General features: G+C 35.1%; 2 protein-coding genes across 2 annotated transcripts; both read right to left on the bottom strand.

Annotated features, from left to right (window-relative positions):
• Positions 1-2836: 2836 nt before the first annotated feature.
• LOC103328496 (NAC domain-containing protein 90) lies at positions 2837-4358 on the bottom strand. Its single transcript, XM_008230895.3, has 3 exons — positions 4137-4358; positions 3653-3952; positions 2837-3446 (listed from the first exon to the last, which is right to left on the bottom strand). Exons 2-3 carry the CDS (start codon positions 3929-3931, stop codon positions 3135-3137), a joined length of 591 nt encoding a protein of 196 aa, XP_008229117.2. The 5' UTR covers positions 3932-3952; positions 4137-4358; the 3' UTR covers positions 2837-3134.
• Positions 4359-13228: 8870 nt separating this feature from the next.
• On the bottom strand, positions 13229-14530 carry LOC148921600 (NAC domain-containing protein 90-like). The gene is made up of 3 exons (XM_089043905.1): positions 14250-14530; positions 13764-14065; positions 13229-13503 (listed from the first exon to the last, which is right to left on the bottom strand). The coding sequence occupies exons 1-3, from the start codon at positions 14401-14403 to the stop codon at positions 13426-13428; spliced, it is 534 nt and encodes a 177-aa protein (XP_088900031.1). The 5' UTR covers positions 14404-14530; the 3' UTR covers positions 13229-13425.
• Positions 14531-17195: the final 2665 nt, after the last annotated feature.

Genomic DNA, 17195 nt, shown 5'->3' with positions numbered 1-17195 from the left:
ATCAAACTTGGTTCTCTTTCGTTTACGGCTAGTCGGTCAATAAAACATCAACGTTAGATACTTAAAGTAATTAAGTACTGAAGCTAATTAACAAAACATTTTAACAAAATATACCTCATCGTTGCTGAACTTGCTGCTTAACCCACCAAAACTTCTCTATGTTTGATTAGGGTTGAATATTGTGAGTAGATTATGTTTATTAAAATTATATTTTTTTCATAATTCAATATATCATTTATGATCATTTTATATTATGGTAAATTAGTAATTCAATAAATAGTTTGATAGTATGGTGTATACTCAATTAATTTTAGGGTTCATTTAGCAGCACTCAATCCAATTCAAACTTTTAATGACTTTTATAGAGTTTAAAATTTTAGAGGTATTTAATTTCGATTTTTAAAAAGTTTATAAAAGTCTAGTGATATTCAATTGTGGCTTTTAAAAAGTAGTTATAAGTCTTTAAAAGTTTGGTGGTATCAAAAAAGTTAATGACTTTTAAAATGCTTATTAAATGAATGATTTTTCCATACTTTTCAGGCTAACTGTTAATAACAAAAATCTTACCAATTTACGAGAGACTTTTATCAACTTTAGAAAAGTATTTAAGAATTTGTCAAACTCTATGAAAGTCAATCACTTAAAAAAAAAAATCTTTATAAATATGGATTGAATACACCCCTAAATAAAGCAGAAGAAGAAACCTAGCAAACTCAACCCCCTCGAAGACCCAACTACCTCCACCTCTCACAACCACCACTCACGCGCTAGCACATTAATCTAGAGTCAAACACTCTAATTGTTGAGATTCATCACTTTTCAATTAGAGATTCGTCATGCTAACAACTTTTATCCATACTCTAAAAGGCATATACAATTTTTTCTGAACTGTATTCAATTAATATTTTAATGGTTTTTAAGGGAGTGATGGACTCTTCTTGAATTTGTGGATTTTGATGTACTTCTATCAACTCCTTATAGACTTTGGTGGAGACTTTATTGGAGTTTGGTTGATTTCTACATAAAGTTTAAAAGACTTATAGAATTTTTAGTGACTTAGGGGTTTGTATCAAATTCATATTTATAAAGATTTTTTTTTTAAGTTAGTAACTTTTATAGAGTTGATAAATTCTTAAACACTTTGATGGATTTGATAAAAGTCATTAGTAAATTAGCATGACTTTTTCTATTAACAATTAGCCTTAAAAGTATGCAAAAGTAATTCATTTAATAAGCATTTTAAAAGTCATAAAATTTTTGGATGCTACCAAACATATAAAGACTTTTTAAAAGTCACAACTCAATACCACCAAATTTTTAAATATTTTTAACTATTTTTTAATGAATTTTTGGATGCCATCAAACATTTAAAGAATTCTTAAAAGTCACGACTGGATACCACAAAATTTTTAAATACTTTTAAATACTTTTTAAAAATCACAATTGAATACCACTAAACTCTTAAATAGAAAGAATTAAATCACAATTGGGTCAAGTCGGTCGGTTATTCAGTTTGTCAGGTGAAAATCTTAGTCCTACTTTCCACTAGTTCTAATTATTTGTAATCTCAAAATGATGACAAATCTTCCATTCAAAATTAATTTCTAAAAGTTTTGTTGATTTTTTTTTTGTGAGGATGGAAGTTGACATAAAACTGTTCCATAAATATTTTTTTTATTTTTTATTTTGGGTAAAAAGGTCTAATAAACTTATGACCCTTTTGTTGGGTGAAGAGCAGCATAAAGGTTCTACGTAACAACAAATATGAAAAGAATTTCAAGATTTTTCATCATAACCATTTTCTTCTTTTCTTTTAAAGACAAAAGGGAACAAGCAAAAAGGAAACGAAGTAGGAAATAGAGATGATATAATTTGAAAGCAAATATATATGCTTTAATATAACTTTGTCGTGTTTATAACATGCGTGACACATGTTCTAATATTACGCAGTTGATACAAATCTGACTTTCAGTTATTTTTTTATGAAAATAAATAATACAAATTTATAAATAAACTCAATCCTAGACATATATTTATAAAAAAATTCTAACACTATTTAAACATAGAAACACACCCAAAATTAACCCCAAAATCAACAATTGTATATTTTTTGGGTGTGTTTATAAATGAGTTTTGAGTGTGTGTAATGATGAGTTTTGGGTGTGTTTATAAAGTGTTTTAGGCGTTAGAGCATCTTCAACTGCTTTGTGTTGAGAGTGTTTGTCCCGCATTGAAAAATTAAGGGATTTAGTATGAATTTATAAGAAGTTAAGTTACTTTCCACATTGTCAATTGGTTTTGAGGTAGAACCTCAACTTTCTTCATGATATCAGAGTAAGAATTCACGTATTGAACCCAATAGCTACACGTATTCATACCTCACCCAATATGTGTTTGTACTAAGAACAACATAACCTTTTGTTGGGTTTTTTAAATCTGAAACCCTTGGTTGGTTGAATATAAAGCTAGTTAGCTTCTGACCACCTGTCTTTTTCTCTTTCAATTTTTAAATATTTTTCCTCTAGGATTCTCATCTGGTTGAATGCGTCAAGGATACTGACAATTTCAACTTAGTGCTGTCACCTGTTTGAGGTGGCACAAACATAGTCCTTTTTTTCACTTATTTAAATTATTTTCTTTTTTCCACAAGCATATTTCCGAGTCCTTTTTTTATTGGTCAACTGATTTTTCATTAAACCTTACACGGATTACAAAGGAGAAAAGCTTTTGAACTCTACTAACATTTTTTATTAAGGACAAAATACAGGTGGCATTCTTCAAAAGTAATGTGAATTGAAGTCTATCCAGGAAATTAAAATGTAGTCAACGGGCCATCGTGACAAATATCTCCTTCAAACTTTTTTATTCCAAGATTTAAATTTTTACATTTAAATATAACAATTGATTTTACATATACTATGACTACGAGTGGTTACAAAGAATTCACAAATTGAAAGAAGAGAGGAATTTTTCTTTAACCTCGAAATTTTACTACACTTAAGATCGTGCGTTCGAATCTAAATCCTTCTAATATCTTTTGTTTTAATAAAAAAAATTAACTAATTAAATTAGGCCCATGCTGCAAATGGATTGATATTGATTAGATAGCTATCCACTGCTGCAGGTTTGGCTTATTAAAGCAAATTTAATTGTTCCCATTCCCATAGAGGTTGTTCAAGACCTTCAATAATCTCCCAATCAGTACTATTAATCCCTGCAGACGTCTCTGGGAGATCAGCAAGCTCTCCTGAATATGAATAAGTTTCATCCGATGAGCTTGCTTTCTCCACCATTGGAGCCTTCAGAGAAAAGGTGCTTGTTCCACCCATAGACTCACTCAATTGATGCTTCGTCTCTCCACCTCCTTCTAATGGTCGTCTGTCAAATGCCCGACAACTCCCAGATACCACGTACACCCGGCACAGTCTGAATTCATTCCTCAAGTACTACAGAGGAAAAAAAAATTATATTAGAATGTGACGTCAGGATTGAAGCAGAAAAAATGGAGGCTAATTTTCAAATTTTGACCAAGTTAAAAGGTAGAAAATGAATTAGTTATGAAGGAAACTTGCGAATCATTCTTCAACATATCAATCTTGCGAATTTTTCAATCCAATTCAACCCTAAACACTAAACGTGGCACAGTATATACCTTGGGGACACTATTGGTAGTGGTAGTGGTAGTTGGGTTATCTGCTTCAACGGCTCTGTACTCATTCATCTTCCATTTGGTTTTCCGTCCAGTTGGAGCTTTGCCTTTATAGAAAACCATGGTTTTCTTCATTCCAATGACCTTGTTATCTGAGGAGTAAACACCCAGGAGAGCCTGTGGCCTTCCAGTACCCAGAAGCTGTGGTCCTGTTGGGCCTTCCTCCTTGGGCTTCTCTTTGTTGTCTTGGTGTGAAGAAAAACCATTGCTCTGTGTCTCCATGGCACAACTCCCCTGAAAACTCTGCAACAGAAAAACAGAGCCAACCATTACTTAAGCTCTACTTGTACCTTTTTTTTAATGCCCATGATGAATAAAAAAAACTATAACAGGCCTTGTTGTGGCTCCGCCTCTATTTATACTAGGCCGAACCTGGGAAAAAAATAAAGAAAAAGAAAACAATGCTGAAAGGTTAATGGAATTGTACTTGGAAGGTCCCATGGCTCTTTTCTGTAAATGTCTACGACTGGGATTACTCGACGAGTATCGTCTCGCTTCCCTTCGAGTTTGTTAAGGAGGTAGAAGGAGACCAGTTCTTCTTCTGTTGGGTAGAAGCGATAACCTGGTGGCAGCTCCTCCATTGTATTTATTTGAATTTCTATGTTTGTGTTTGATTAGTGATACCAGGTTTTGTGTTTGGTAGGGGAAGCTATTTTTATATAGGGTACAAAATTGGATGTGATGAAGAGAGACAGAGAGTTTCCGAGTGAAATTGGAAAAAATGGGGTTTGTGTGGAAACTTCCACGCGTTTATGAATCGCAGTTTTGTCCTATTCTCCATTCCATTTGTTTCACTTAAAAAATGTTTTTTGAACTAGTCAGCTGCTCCATTATCTGCATCATTAAAAGCCAACAGTGGTCCATATGACGTAACCTTTTCCCTTCCAACATCATCACCACTCATTTTAATAAAGAAAATTTTGTTTACTACAATTGAAGTTCATCGTGTTTTTATTTATTTTTCAAATAGTAGACTCGGCCGGGTTCCACCGTCACAACCCAGGCCATCCCTTCCGCTGGAAAAAGCCCGGGAACCGTCGATTTTTAGGAGAATTTTCGAGCCTCCGTTCTCCGTCATCCGGCCACCAAATTGAACGAGTGAGGTATGGTTTTCTAGTTATTTTTCATGCTCCAGCTGCTGGTTGAGTAGGATTTCAGAGATTTCTAGCGTAGATAGCTCGATTTACGAGTTAGGTTTCAGCCGATTTTGGGTCCTGTTTGCCACTTCGGCCAGTTTTTGGGGCAGGTCCAAGAACAAAAGTCGCTCCAAATGGGGTTTTATACCTATGATAGGAGTCTTGAGCCTTGATGTTGAGTTTTTCCGGCTAGGCGTTATCGCTTTAGGCACCACGCGCGTGCGCGCGTGGGCAGCAGGGTGGGGACCACAGTCAGTCCTAAAATGATCTCTAGTCCTCATGAGCATGTAGAATTTCACGGATCTTAATTCGGATATCGTTTGAACCCCGAATGGATCTCGCCTACTGTGCAATTTTCGGGTTTAATACGTTTGAACCGTTGGATTGTAGTTAATTCTAAGTATGTTAATCTACAATTTCCCAGGATCATATAGTATTTGACGGATCGTAAACGGAGTCCGGATACTCTAGAATGGTCACCTATAGCGTTTTACTATAAACCGTTTAGTTACAGGTCAGAACATAGGAAAGAACTACTTGTGGCTTGATCCTCATAAAGTGCGTAAGCAGCCTAAAGTTATCAGCCACGAGTTAGGGCTCGGGGTTTATATTCTTATTTTGGTATTTTTGTCTTTACGACCCACACCAGTGTCGATTTTAAGCAAGATTGGCCGGATTTCAAAGTGGAATTTGGGTCAAGTCGTTTCAATTGGTATCAGAGCATTAGGTTAACTTCCTGTAGACTTTGCATTACTTGTGCATCCTTATTTTCAGAATTACTGGACAGTTATTCTGTTATTTTACCTCATTGGCGTGGGTGAGTAAACAGGTATCCAGTGGAAAACTTTGTTGAGTTTTTTATTTGAAAAACTTGTTGAGGTTTTTATTTGAAAAAATTGTTATACATGTTATTATATATATACTTGTATGTCGAGAACTGAGGTTTAACAAGTAGAGCATTAATTATCTGTTTCTTCATCACCTATTTATATTTGCTCATATGATTAATTGTGTTATAAGAGTATAAATATGATATTGGAATAATGTGCAAGTAGAGAGTAAGGTGGTTAATTAACTAGTTAAGTAGTTGATGCATATATTTGGTGGTTGAAAAGGAAGTAATATAACTTTTGGTTTTTATCATATTTTGGTGTATATATATATGGATATATTTTAAGTTCAGTTGAGAATCAGTTTATTGAAAGTTTATATAAATAATTGAGTATGGTTTTCAAACCCACCACAGGGTACCCCCCAGTTGCCTTGAGACGGTTGGTTATTTTGCCCCACGAGTTCGGGGCGCCTGAACTGTGTGGTGCGAGGATTGCTGCTCAAGGTGACTAATGGTCCCCGAGATCTGCGAGGAATGCGGCTCGGATGGACTTGATGTCTCCGAGACCTGCGAGGATTGCGGCTCAGATTGAAGTGTTATCTCTGAGACCTGCGAGGATGTGGCTCGGTTAACTTTGTGTTTCGAGACCTGCGAGAACGCGGCTCGATTAACTTTATGTGTCCGAGGCTTGCAAGAATGGAATTGACGGATATCAGGAATTGTGAATACAAGGAATTGAAAGGATATAAGGAATTGAATATCAGGAATTGACGGAATATAAGGAATTGTGGATATAAGGAATTGACGGTTCAGATATGGGGGTACGCCTAGGTGGAGAGGATTTAAGTTCTGAGATGTTTTTAAAATTCAATTGAGGATTTTATACAATACTATTATTTTCTTAATCGATATACTTATGTCACGAGAGAAAGTTGGATATATATTTATATATATGTTTTAGGTAAGTTTCGATGCAAGAGTTTAAGGGTTTTCGGAACTTATAGATCTTTAACTTATTTTATTTCATCCCATTTTACTTTGGTATGTTTATTCATCTTTATCTTTCATTGTTTTATATAGTATTAAATATCTTAAGTTTTCCTAGCATATTTTGCCCCACGAGTCTCAGAGTTATCCAAACCGTGGGAGCGAGGATTGCGGACGAGTTGACGGATGTATCCGAGTCCAGCGATGATTTCAGGTCAGGACGTGTCACCTTTGGTGTCACGAGGAATTGATGGTTATGGTTTTGAAAGCATGATTACTTGATATAAATGCTTTTATTTCTTCGTTTAAATTATATGTTGCCGAGTGGGATATCCTTTATGGATACAGAAAAAGGAAATTCTAGCTAAATATTAGATTAATGGCAGCAGAGTTTGTTTTCATAAATGAATCTATGAAATTCAGTTGCAGTATTTGATCTTGAATAAGTTTTATTCACATATTAGTGATTTATAAATTGATAAGTGCTTTTAAATATTTGATTTATATGCTGCCGAGTATGATATCCTGTTTGGATATAGGAAAATAAGATTGATTAGTAGATTGATTTATTTGGTTTGTTACGACCTGAGACCTGAATATTATGATGTTTAATTACTTGAATATGATTTAATGCATGATGGCAGATGAGTTATATAAATATACATGCTTGTTTTACAAGTAGAATGTTTTTGGGAATGTTCAGTTTGGGAGACTACGCGAATTTTGGTAGAAGTCGCATCTAAATTTCATTTAATTTGTTAAAAGGGCAAATTAGTCTTTTGTGCCCAGCATTAGTCAGTGTTGGGATTTTAGCTAATTATCAGGTTAATAGCAATGAGTTTTAAATTTATCAGAAATTCAGTTAATTAGCAGATCTTTTCATAGTTTTATATTTTCTTAAGCCACCTCAGATATCCGGATATACATAGGTTGCTTTCATATTTTATTGATTGCCTTATAGATACAGTTATTGAGATGCAAGTGGTGAGTGCAGTACTAGAAGAGCGTAGCAGCGTAGGCCCAATACCCCTACCCCATCTAGTGAAGGGTAAGTAAATTTCGAGGATGAAATTTTTATAAGGGGGTAGATTGTAACAACCCGGTCCTTAATTAATATTTAATTATTAATTTATTCCAATAAAAGATCACTATACCCCTAGAATATTTTAATAGTATAAAAGTTAACTTTTTGACCGGGAAGGAATTTGGAAATTTCAGTTATACCGTTGCGTAGAGCGCAGTGAGACTAGTCCGTAGACACTTATTGGGCTCGAATCGGGGTTGTAACGAATAAAATACGGTAAAAATACACTCAAGGGCAAAAAGGTAATTTTGAGAAGTTAGATTTTAAAACCCTCAGCTTTTTCTCTCTCCTGCGACTCAACCCCTTTCTCCCGATTTTCCTCCAACCAGCGCCACCTCCCTTGCAGCCACTTCCTCCGCCACGGCAGCCACGGACCGGACCCAAAAGACTCGGCCTTGTCCCACCGTCACAACCAGGCCATCCCTTCCATCGGCCAGCTGGAAAAAGCCCGAACCGCCGATTTTAGGAGAATTTTCGAGCCTCCGTTCTCCGTCGTCCGGCCACCAAATCGGACGAGTGAGGTATAGATTTTCTAGCTATTTTTCATTCTCTAGCTGCTAGTTAGGTAGGATTTCAGAGATTTCTAACGTAGATAGCTCGAATTACGAGTTAGGTTTCATCCGATTTTTGGGTCATTGTTTCGGCCACTTCCTGTCCAGTTTTTGGGGCAGGTCCAAGAACAAAAGTGGCTCCAAATGAGATGTTATACCTAAGATAGGAGTCTTGAGCCTAGATGTTGAGTTTTTCCGGAGAGGCGTTATCGCTTTAGGCACCACGCGCTGCCAGCGCTTGTGGCGGCGCGTGAGTAGCAGGGTGGGGACCACAGTCAATTCTAGAATGATCTCCTAGTCCTCACGAGTGCGTAGGATTTCACGGATCTTAATTCGGATATCATTTGAACCCCGAACGGATCTTGCCTACTATGCGATTTCGATTCAATACGTTTGAACTGTTGGATCGTAGTTAATTCCAAATATGTTAATCTGGACTTTCCCAGGATCGTATAGTATTTGACGGATCGTAAAGCGAGTCCCGAATAATCCGAATGGTCACCTATAGCGCTTTCAGTAAGCATTCGATTACAAGTTAGGAACATATGAAAGAACTACGTGTGGCTTGATCCCTTAGAAAGTGCGTGGCAGCCTAAAGTTATCATGTGCAGCCACGAGTTAGGGACTCGGGGTTTATGTTCTGTTTTGAGTATTTTCGTCTTTTACGACCCACATTCACAGTGTCGATTTTAAGCGAGATTGATGCGGATTTCAAAGTGGAATTTGGGTCAGTCGTTTCATCAATAATATTGTATTTATTAGGGGTGGGCACGATTCGGGTTGGACTAGTTTTTGCCTTAAATTAGAATCGATCCGGTACTATTCATTCAATTTTAATAAAAAAAATCAAAAACTGTCCAATTCAGGTTGAACCGGATTATAAAAATGATTTTTTAATACAATTCTCAATTGAAATATTATTATTTTTTACTTGAAAATTAACAAATTATTAAATTTCATATAAAAATAAGTATTAAAGTTAGAAAAGAGAGATATTTTGAAATTGAACTTGGATAAATATTAGTTTTTTTTTGTTAAATTAAAAATATAGCATTAAATATAAATATATATTGAAATTATATATATTTTTAATTTGACCGGTTCGGTTCGGTCCGGTTTGGTTTTTGAAGACATGGAATCAAATCCAAAACCAGTCCAAACCGATCCGATTCGGTTTTTGACCGGCTGTTGACTTTTTGATCAACTCGGTTTTTTTCTAGTTTGGTTTGGTGCGGTTCGGCTCGGATTTCCAATTTGCCGGTTTGAGTGCCCACCCCTAATATTTATTGTCAAATTTCGTCAAATTTCTCATTCAAAAGGTCACATGTGATCATGTATCCATGCTCTTAAGGGCAATTTTGTCAAACCACCCCTGTCCATTGAAGAGCATGCACCAGTCAGATAAATCTTTAAAGTACTAATAAGAATAGTATAGAATTACTAAAATGATTAAAAGTTCCATTAAATAGCAAAAAAAATCAGATTTAGAAATAAGGGTTATTTATACTAACACCCTATGATATATTTCATGTTTTCACAAAACCCCTTAAGGTTTCAAAAATTGCCCTGGGGGGTGTGGGTTGAGAAGAAATCGAGGGGGTCGGGGGGGTGTTAGGGACTAGGGTTTATGTACGAATGGAAATGCAACAAAGTAAGAAATGGTAGAGAAATATCTTATTCTGCTTGGCATTCATCTCCAAGGAAATCGTTTAAATACAACCCATAAAGCCAAAAGGTGTGAATCTGACGTCAGCACCCTTTTACTAACTGAATTACTAAAAGGAAATTTAGACTAAGCCAACTAAATACAATATAAGGACTCAACCGCAATGGTGAGCTATTCATAGTTGTAACAGGGGGTGGGGAAAAGAGATCGGAGAGAGAGAGAGAGAAAGATTTATATATATATATATATATTATTTATTTAATAAATTATTCATATTTTAATCAATTTAAAATTAAAAAAAAAAAAATACATGGGACCTATAGTGCCACGTAGGCAACTAACAGAGAGATCTAACGGAAACACGGTGAAACCACATTGTAACAAATTTAAAATACCAGGGCATGTTATTGTAAAAATTGAAAAGATATGGACTAACATGTCTTAAGGGTGTAATCACAAGATACTAAATTGCAATTAACCCTTCTTTTTATTTATTTACGATAAGCGATAAAGTGCAAGCAAATGGCCCTTGCATTCTTAAAAAGATATGGGTGGGCTTAAAATACTATAAGAAAATAACCTTTGATAGCAATACAAAAACATTGTAGCAATCTGTCATAGCGTTTCATACCATAGCTATTAAAACTTTGACGATGTTAAAATATCAAACTATTTAAATATTCCCTCTCCCCTCTTCTCTTCCTCCCTCTCTTCTTCCCTCATTTTCAAGGAAAAAAAAAAAAGGTTTTTCCTATTTGTCTTTGTTTTGTTATGATTTTCCTCCAACTATCATAGGTAGCTGCGTCTCGGCTTTGGATCTCCACCTACGTTTCGGCGTCGGATCTCCATCACCATTATTTTTGCAGTTTCTTTATGTTTGAAATAAGTCCCAGAGACTCTTTGGGTCATCTGTGTAATTTTGATATTAGATCGCTCCGTTATTGTAATGGCTCTTTGTGGCTTATTTGTATTGATTATTTGTGGCTAGTGACTTTTTTGACTGAATTATAAAGGCAATCCTAGAATTTCTAAAAATTTAAAAAAAAAACATTGTAAATTAGCAAAAGGAAAATCTTATAAAAGGTCAAAAAACCAAGTACGCATTTAGAGTGCGAAATTCAAAAACATCAACATCAATATGGAAAGGAGAAATTAATTAACAAATATATTGAAAGAGAAATTAAAATGGGGATCAAATTGAAAGAGACATAAAACTATAACATCTGTACAAGCAACATATTTCAAGCCATTAGCACCACAAATTCATTATTTTCCTATAAAATATGAAAATCAAGTGCAAAGCAAAGTTAAATGTCAGCTATCGAAGACCCAGTCTTGTAGGACTACGAAGGGGACATAAATCTTAAACTGCAGTGTACCTGGAGTGTAAATCTCGTGTGCCATCAAATCCCAATCCTTGCACGCGGACTTGGGAAACAAATTCTCTTCGTTTACCTCTTCCTACCCGCGTCCAGGTTTATTTGGTCTTTTTGGGTTTGTAATTATTGTACGGTTTGAATTATGATGTTACCAGAAAATAAGAATACAAAAATGAAAATAAAAATAAAAATTCAGGACCCTCGTAGGGGGATTAGCTGCCTTTAAGAGCATTTTCAACCATTTGCCAGGATAAGACAAAGGATGTTACTATTAAAGTGAATAGTGGCAGCCCTTGCAAAAATTAGTGATGTTTCCACCCATTGTCATTACAACCCAAAGGCAACTACTATTCACATAAAATATGATGAGAGGAATTTGTATAGAGTTTTGGTGTGGGAAGTGAAGAATATGACTAAGTATTTATTAAAAAAAAATCTGAAATTCTTAGTATTTTTTTAGACTTTTTATATAGATTTTTATATTTTTTTTCGTTCTTGACGTCAAGAAACCAGCAATTCTTGCCTTTGGGCTGGCTGGTTTGCTAGGACCCATGAGTGCCAGAGCTATAAAAGCCCTCTGGAACTACAAATTGGGGCTAGGCCCCTGTTGCTCAGTGGGGGCACCAGTGGAGATGCTCTAAGGCGCTTCCATCGGTGCCCTAAGAATGCCCAAGCTTAAATTTTCGGTCAACCTGCCATCACTGGTAGATCCTAGAATTTTCCTTCTTGGGAGCAAGAACTTGTAAAGTCTGGCCTAGCTTACATTGGCTAATAGAGCCTAATGTAGCCTAAGTCTCAGCCATTCCTTTTCCCCTTTGCCCTACCTTAGCATTCTTTGAGGCATTTTATCGAACAGTTTGCCCCCATTCAACAGAAAATATCATGAAAACTTGGCACCTTTGTAGGTGTAGAACAAGATTGAGTGGGGGCTAGTGCCTTTACTGGCTCTTAACTAGATCTGTCACTACCTGCCATGACCTGTTTAATAAATGGGTGAATTTCAAGTCAACCCGCCAACCCACTAAAATTTCTGTGAAACCCATTTATTAAACGGGTTGTGTCAACCCGTGTAATACCCATAACCTGTTTCTTTGTTTCTTCTTCATCTTCTTAATTTTTCCCAATTTTAAAAAATTTTAAAATTTCTTTTTCTGAATCTTTATACATACAGAGTGGTAAAATGTAATCACTATTTTTTTTTTATAAAAATAAAAAATAAATTTCAAACAACAATTACTTGATTAAATTATCAAAATTAAGATTTTTTATTTGTTTTTTGATGACCTTGTGAATTTGAGATGTGGGTTTTGTTGTTTTTTTTCAAATTTGTTTTCACTTATTGCCCAATACTCAATTATGCAAGTAATTTTTGTATGGGCCATGCAAGTTATCCTTTCTTTTTAATTTTTACCCAATACCCAATTATGCAACTGATTCTGAAAAGAAAAAAAAAACATAATAAACTTTCTTTGTCTACCGTTTCAACTTTCTATGCTACCACTTATTGACAAAAAAATTAAAAAATATTAGTTGCTACCACACTTATGGGAGAATATAAACTAGAGGAATGCAATCAATTCAAGTCAATTTATTGCAAAGCTTTAGAAAACATTCTTATTTTATTATAATAAGCTATTTATTATAATAAGATATGAAATATAGCGATTCGGATAATTTGTTAAACAAGTTATAGACAAGTTAACTTGTTTAATAACCTATTTAACACGACCCGAACTCAACATGAGACGTTTATTAAATAGGTCGGGTTTGGGTGGAGCATTCTTTACACATTTGTTATCTTGACACGACACTACAGGAATAATTGCCAGGCCTAATACAAATTCAAACACCATGGTCTTCTTGAGGAGTACAGATTCTTTACAATTTTTTTAAAGAATAAAAGTAAAATTTTATTGATATGCCCATTTACAGGGAAATGACCAAAAGAAAAACCCCGTAAACAGGGAGGGTCAAAGCCAAAAAATGAGTACACAACAAGCAACACAATGCCAGAACAATGAGCCAAAAAAAGAACCAATAAACTAGCTCATTCAATTGATGCTTCGTCTCTCCACCTCCTTCTAATGGTCGTCTGTCAAATGCTCGATACTCCCAGATACCACGTACACCCGGCACAATCTGAATTCATTCCTCAAGTACTACACAGGAAAACAAATTATATTATAATATGACGTCGGGATTGAAGCAGGTAAAGTGCAGAAAAAATGGAGGCTAATTTTCAAATTTTGACCAAGTTAAAGGTAGAAAATGAATTAGTTATGAAAGAAACTTATCCACTTCTAATCCTGTCAAATGAAAAATCATTCAACGTCACGCGCATTTCTGACTTCAACATATCAATCTTGCGAATTTTTCAATCCCATTCAACCCTAAACACCAAACGTGGCACAGTACATACCTTGGGGACACTGGTGGTAGTGGTAGTGGTAGTTGGGTTATCTGCTTCAATGGCTCTGTACTCATTCATCTTCCATTTGGTTTTCCGTCCAGTTGGAGCTTTGCCTTTATAGAAAACCATGGTTTTCTTCATTCCAATGACCTTGTTATCTGAGGAGTAAACATACCCAGGAGAGCCTGTGGCCTTCCAGTACCCAGAAGCTGTGGTCCTGTTGGGCCTTCCTCCTTGGGCTTCTCTTTGTTGTCTTGGTGTGAAGAAAAACCATTGCTCTGTGTCTCCATGGCACAACTCCCCTGAAAACTCTGCAACAGAAAAACAGAGCCAACCATTACTTAAGCTCTACTTGCACCTTTTTTTTAATGCCCATGATGAATAAAAAAAACTATAACAGGCCTTGTTGTGGCTCCGCCTCTATTTATACTAGGCCGAACCTGGGAAAAAAATAAAGAAAAAGAAAACAATGCTGAAAGGTTAATGGAATTGTATTTGGAAGGTCCCATGGCTCTTTGCTGTAAATGTCTACGACTGGGATTACTCGACGAGTATCGTCTCGCTTCCCTTCGAGTTTGTTAAGGAGGTAGAAGGAGACCAGTTCTTCTTCTGTTGGGCAGAAGCGATAACCTGGTGGCAGCTCCTCCATTGTATTTATTTGAATTTCTATGTCTGTGTTTGATTAATGATACCATGTTTTGTGTTTGGTAGGGGAGCTATTTTTATATAGAGGGGGTACAAAATTAGATATGATGAAGAGAGAGAGAGAGAGTTTCCTAGTGAAATTGGAAAAAATGGGGTTTGTGTGGAAATTTCCACTCGTTTATGAATGGCAGTTTCGTCCTATTTTTTATTCCATTTGTTTCACTTAAAAAGTTTTTTTTGAACTAGTCAGCTGCTCCATTATCTGCATCATTAAAAGCCAACAATGGTCCATATGACGTAATCTTTTCCCTTCCAACATCATCACCACTCATTTTAATAAAGAAAATTTTGTTTACTACAATTGAATTTCATCGTGTTTTTATTTATTTTTCAAATAGTCTTGAAGTTTGTCAAACTGCTCATTTTGGTTCCTCGCATTCAATCGATTTAAGTCGACCACCAAGTTCTAATTGCACATCAATAATATTGTATTTATTAGGGGTGAGTACGGTTTGGGTTAGAACGGTTTTTGTCTCAAATTAGAATCGATCCAGCACTATTTATTCGGTTTTAATAAAAAAATTTCAAAAATTGTCCGAATAAATACAATTCTCAATTGAAATATTATTATTTTTTACTTGAAAATTAACAAATTATTAAATTTCATATAAAATAAATATTAAAGTTAGAAAAGAGAGATATTTTGAAATTGAACTTAGATAAATATTGGTTTTTTTTTTTGTTAAATTAAAAATGTAGCATTAAATATAAATATATATTGAAATTATATATATTTTTAATTTGACAGTTTTGAAGACATAGAACGGATCCTTTTTTTGATCGGTTGTTAACTTTTTCATTGACGGTTGATTTGAGTGCCCACCCCTAGTATTTATTGTCAAATTTCTCGTTCAAAAGGTCACATGTGATCATGTATCCATGCTCTTAAGGGCAATTTTGTCAAACTGTCCAAAGAGCATGCACCGGTAAGATAAATCTTTAAAGTACTAATAAGAATAGTATAGAATTAATAAAACGATTAAAAGTTCCATTAAATAGCTAAGATTTAGAAATAAGGGTTATTTATACTAACACCCTTTGATATATTTCATGGGTTTCAAAAATTGCAAGAGGGGGGTGTTGAGAAGAAATCGAGGGGGTCGGCGGGTGTTAGGGACTAGGGTTTATGTGCGAATGGAAATGCAACAAAGTAAGAAATGGTAGAGAAATATCTGATTCTGCTTGGCATTCATCTCCAAGGAAATCATTTAAATACAACCCATAAAGCCAAAAGGTATGAATATGACGTCAGCACCCTTTTACTAACTGAATTACTAAAAGGAAATTTAAACTAAGCCAACTAAATACCTTTATTGAATAACACTCCTACGTTTGGTGTAGATTTGATTGAACTGGGACTAAATTTTTTAATAATATATTTTTTTGAAAAGTAAGTTTTTTAAATATAACTTTTTTTTTTTACTTTTCTTCTTCTTCCTCACAACGAAAATGAAACTCCCCTCCTCAGTTTCTCTCCTCCCCTGCCTTCAGCTCCCCCCTCTCTTTCATCTTATTCTTCTCCATTGTCTCTCTTCTCCTCTTCCTATGTCTAATTTTCTCTTTATTTATTAGTTCTATTTTTGATATCATTTATGTTTCTTTTCTGTTTTGCAATTTGTTTTTTGGATTTGCAAAGAGAAGTAGAGAAACAGAGTTGAGGAAGAGGGGCACATCGATGATGTAGTGGGTTTGTGTGTGGTGTTTTTTCTTTGAATTTCGATCGGGTTATGGCTGATTAGGAACGATGATGTAGTGGCTTTGGAAGATCTGGGTTGTGGCTGGAGGAGAGAGAAAGCATTTGTGGTGGGTGGGTCTGTTGGCTATTGGTGGTTGCGGCGAGTTCGGCGGGTCTGCTGGCTCTTGGCTGCTTGGGTGGTCGGTGGTTGTGGCTGGTTGCTTGCGCTTGGGTGCGGAGGTGTGATAAGGAAAAGAAAGCTAGTGAAGGCTAGTCCTCCCTTTCCACACGGGTCTCACTAAGAACACCTAAGGAGGTGTTTTTGGTGGGGCCAGTGTTAACAGTACCACTTAAAACTAGAACCAAATGAAAACAAACAAGGGATAAAAATTTGTCCAATCCAATCCAAGCTAAGAAGGTGAAACAAACGAGCCCTATAAGGACTCAACCACAATGGTGAGCTATCCATAGTTGTAACAGGGGGTGAGGAAAAAGAGATCGGGGAGATATATATATATATATATATTATTTATTTAATATATTATTTATATTTTAATTAATTTAAAATTAAAAAAGAAAAAATATGTGGGATCTATAGTGTCACGAAGGCAATTAACAGAGAGATCTAACTGAAACCTAATGGAATCACATTATAACAAATTTAAAATACCGGAGTATGTTATTATAAAAATTGAAAAGATATGGACTAACATATCTTAAGAGTATAATCACAAGATACTAAATTGCAATTAACCCTTCGTTTTATTTATTTACGATCAGCGATAGAAGTGCAAGCAAATGGCCCTTGTATTCTTAAAAAGATATGGGTAGGCTTAAAATACTATAAGAAAATAACCTTTGATAGCAATACAAAAACATTGTAGCAATCTGTCATAGCGTTTCATACCATAGCTATTAAAACTCTGACGATGTTAAAATATCAAACTATTTAAATATTTTCTCTCCCCTCTTCTCTTACTCCCTCTTTTCTTCCTTTATTTTCAGGAAAAAAAAGGGTTTTTCCTATTTGTCTTTATTTTGTTATGATTTTTCTCCAACTA

The sequence above is a fragment of the Prunus mume genome, linkage group LG1, assembly GCF_029339155.1.
Source record: "Prunus mume cultivar Tortuosa linkage group LG1, ASM2933915v1, whole genome shotgun sequence".
In the NCBI taxonomy this organism is placed as follows: Eukaryota; Viridiplantae; Streptophyta; class Magnoliopsida; order Rosales; family Rosaceae; genus Prunus; species Prunus mume.
The sequence above is the reverse complement of the archived record's forward strand: the minus strand, read 5'-3'. Positions and strand labels throughout refer to the sequence as shown.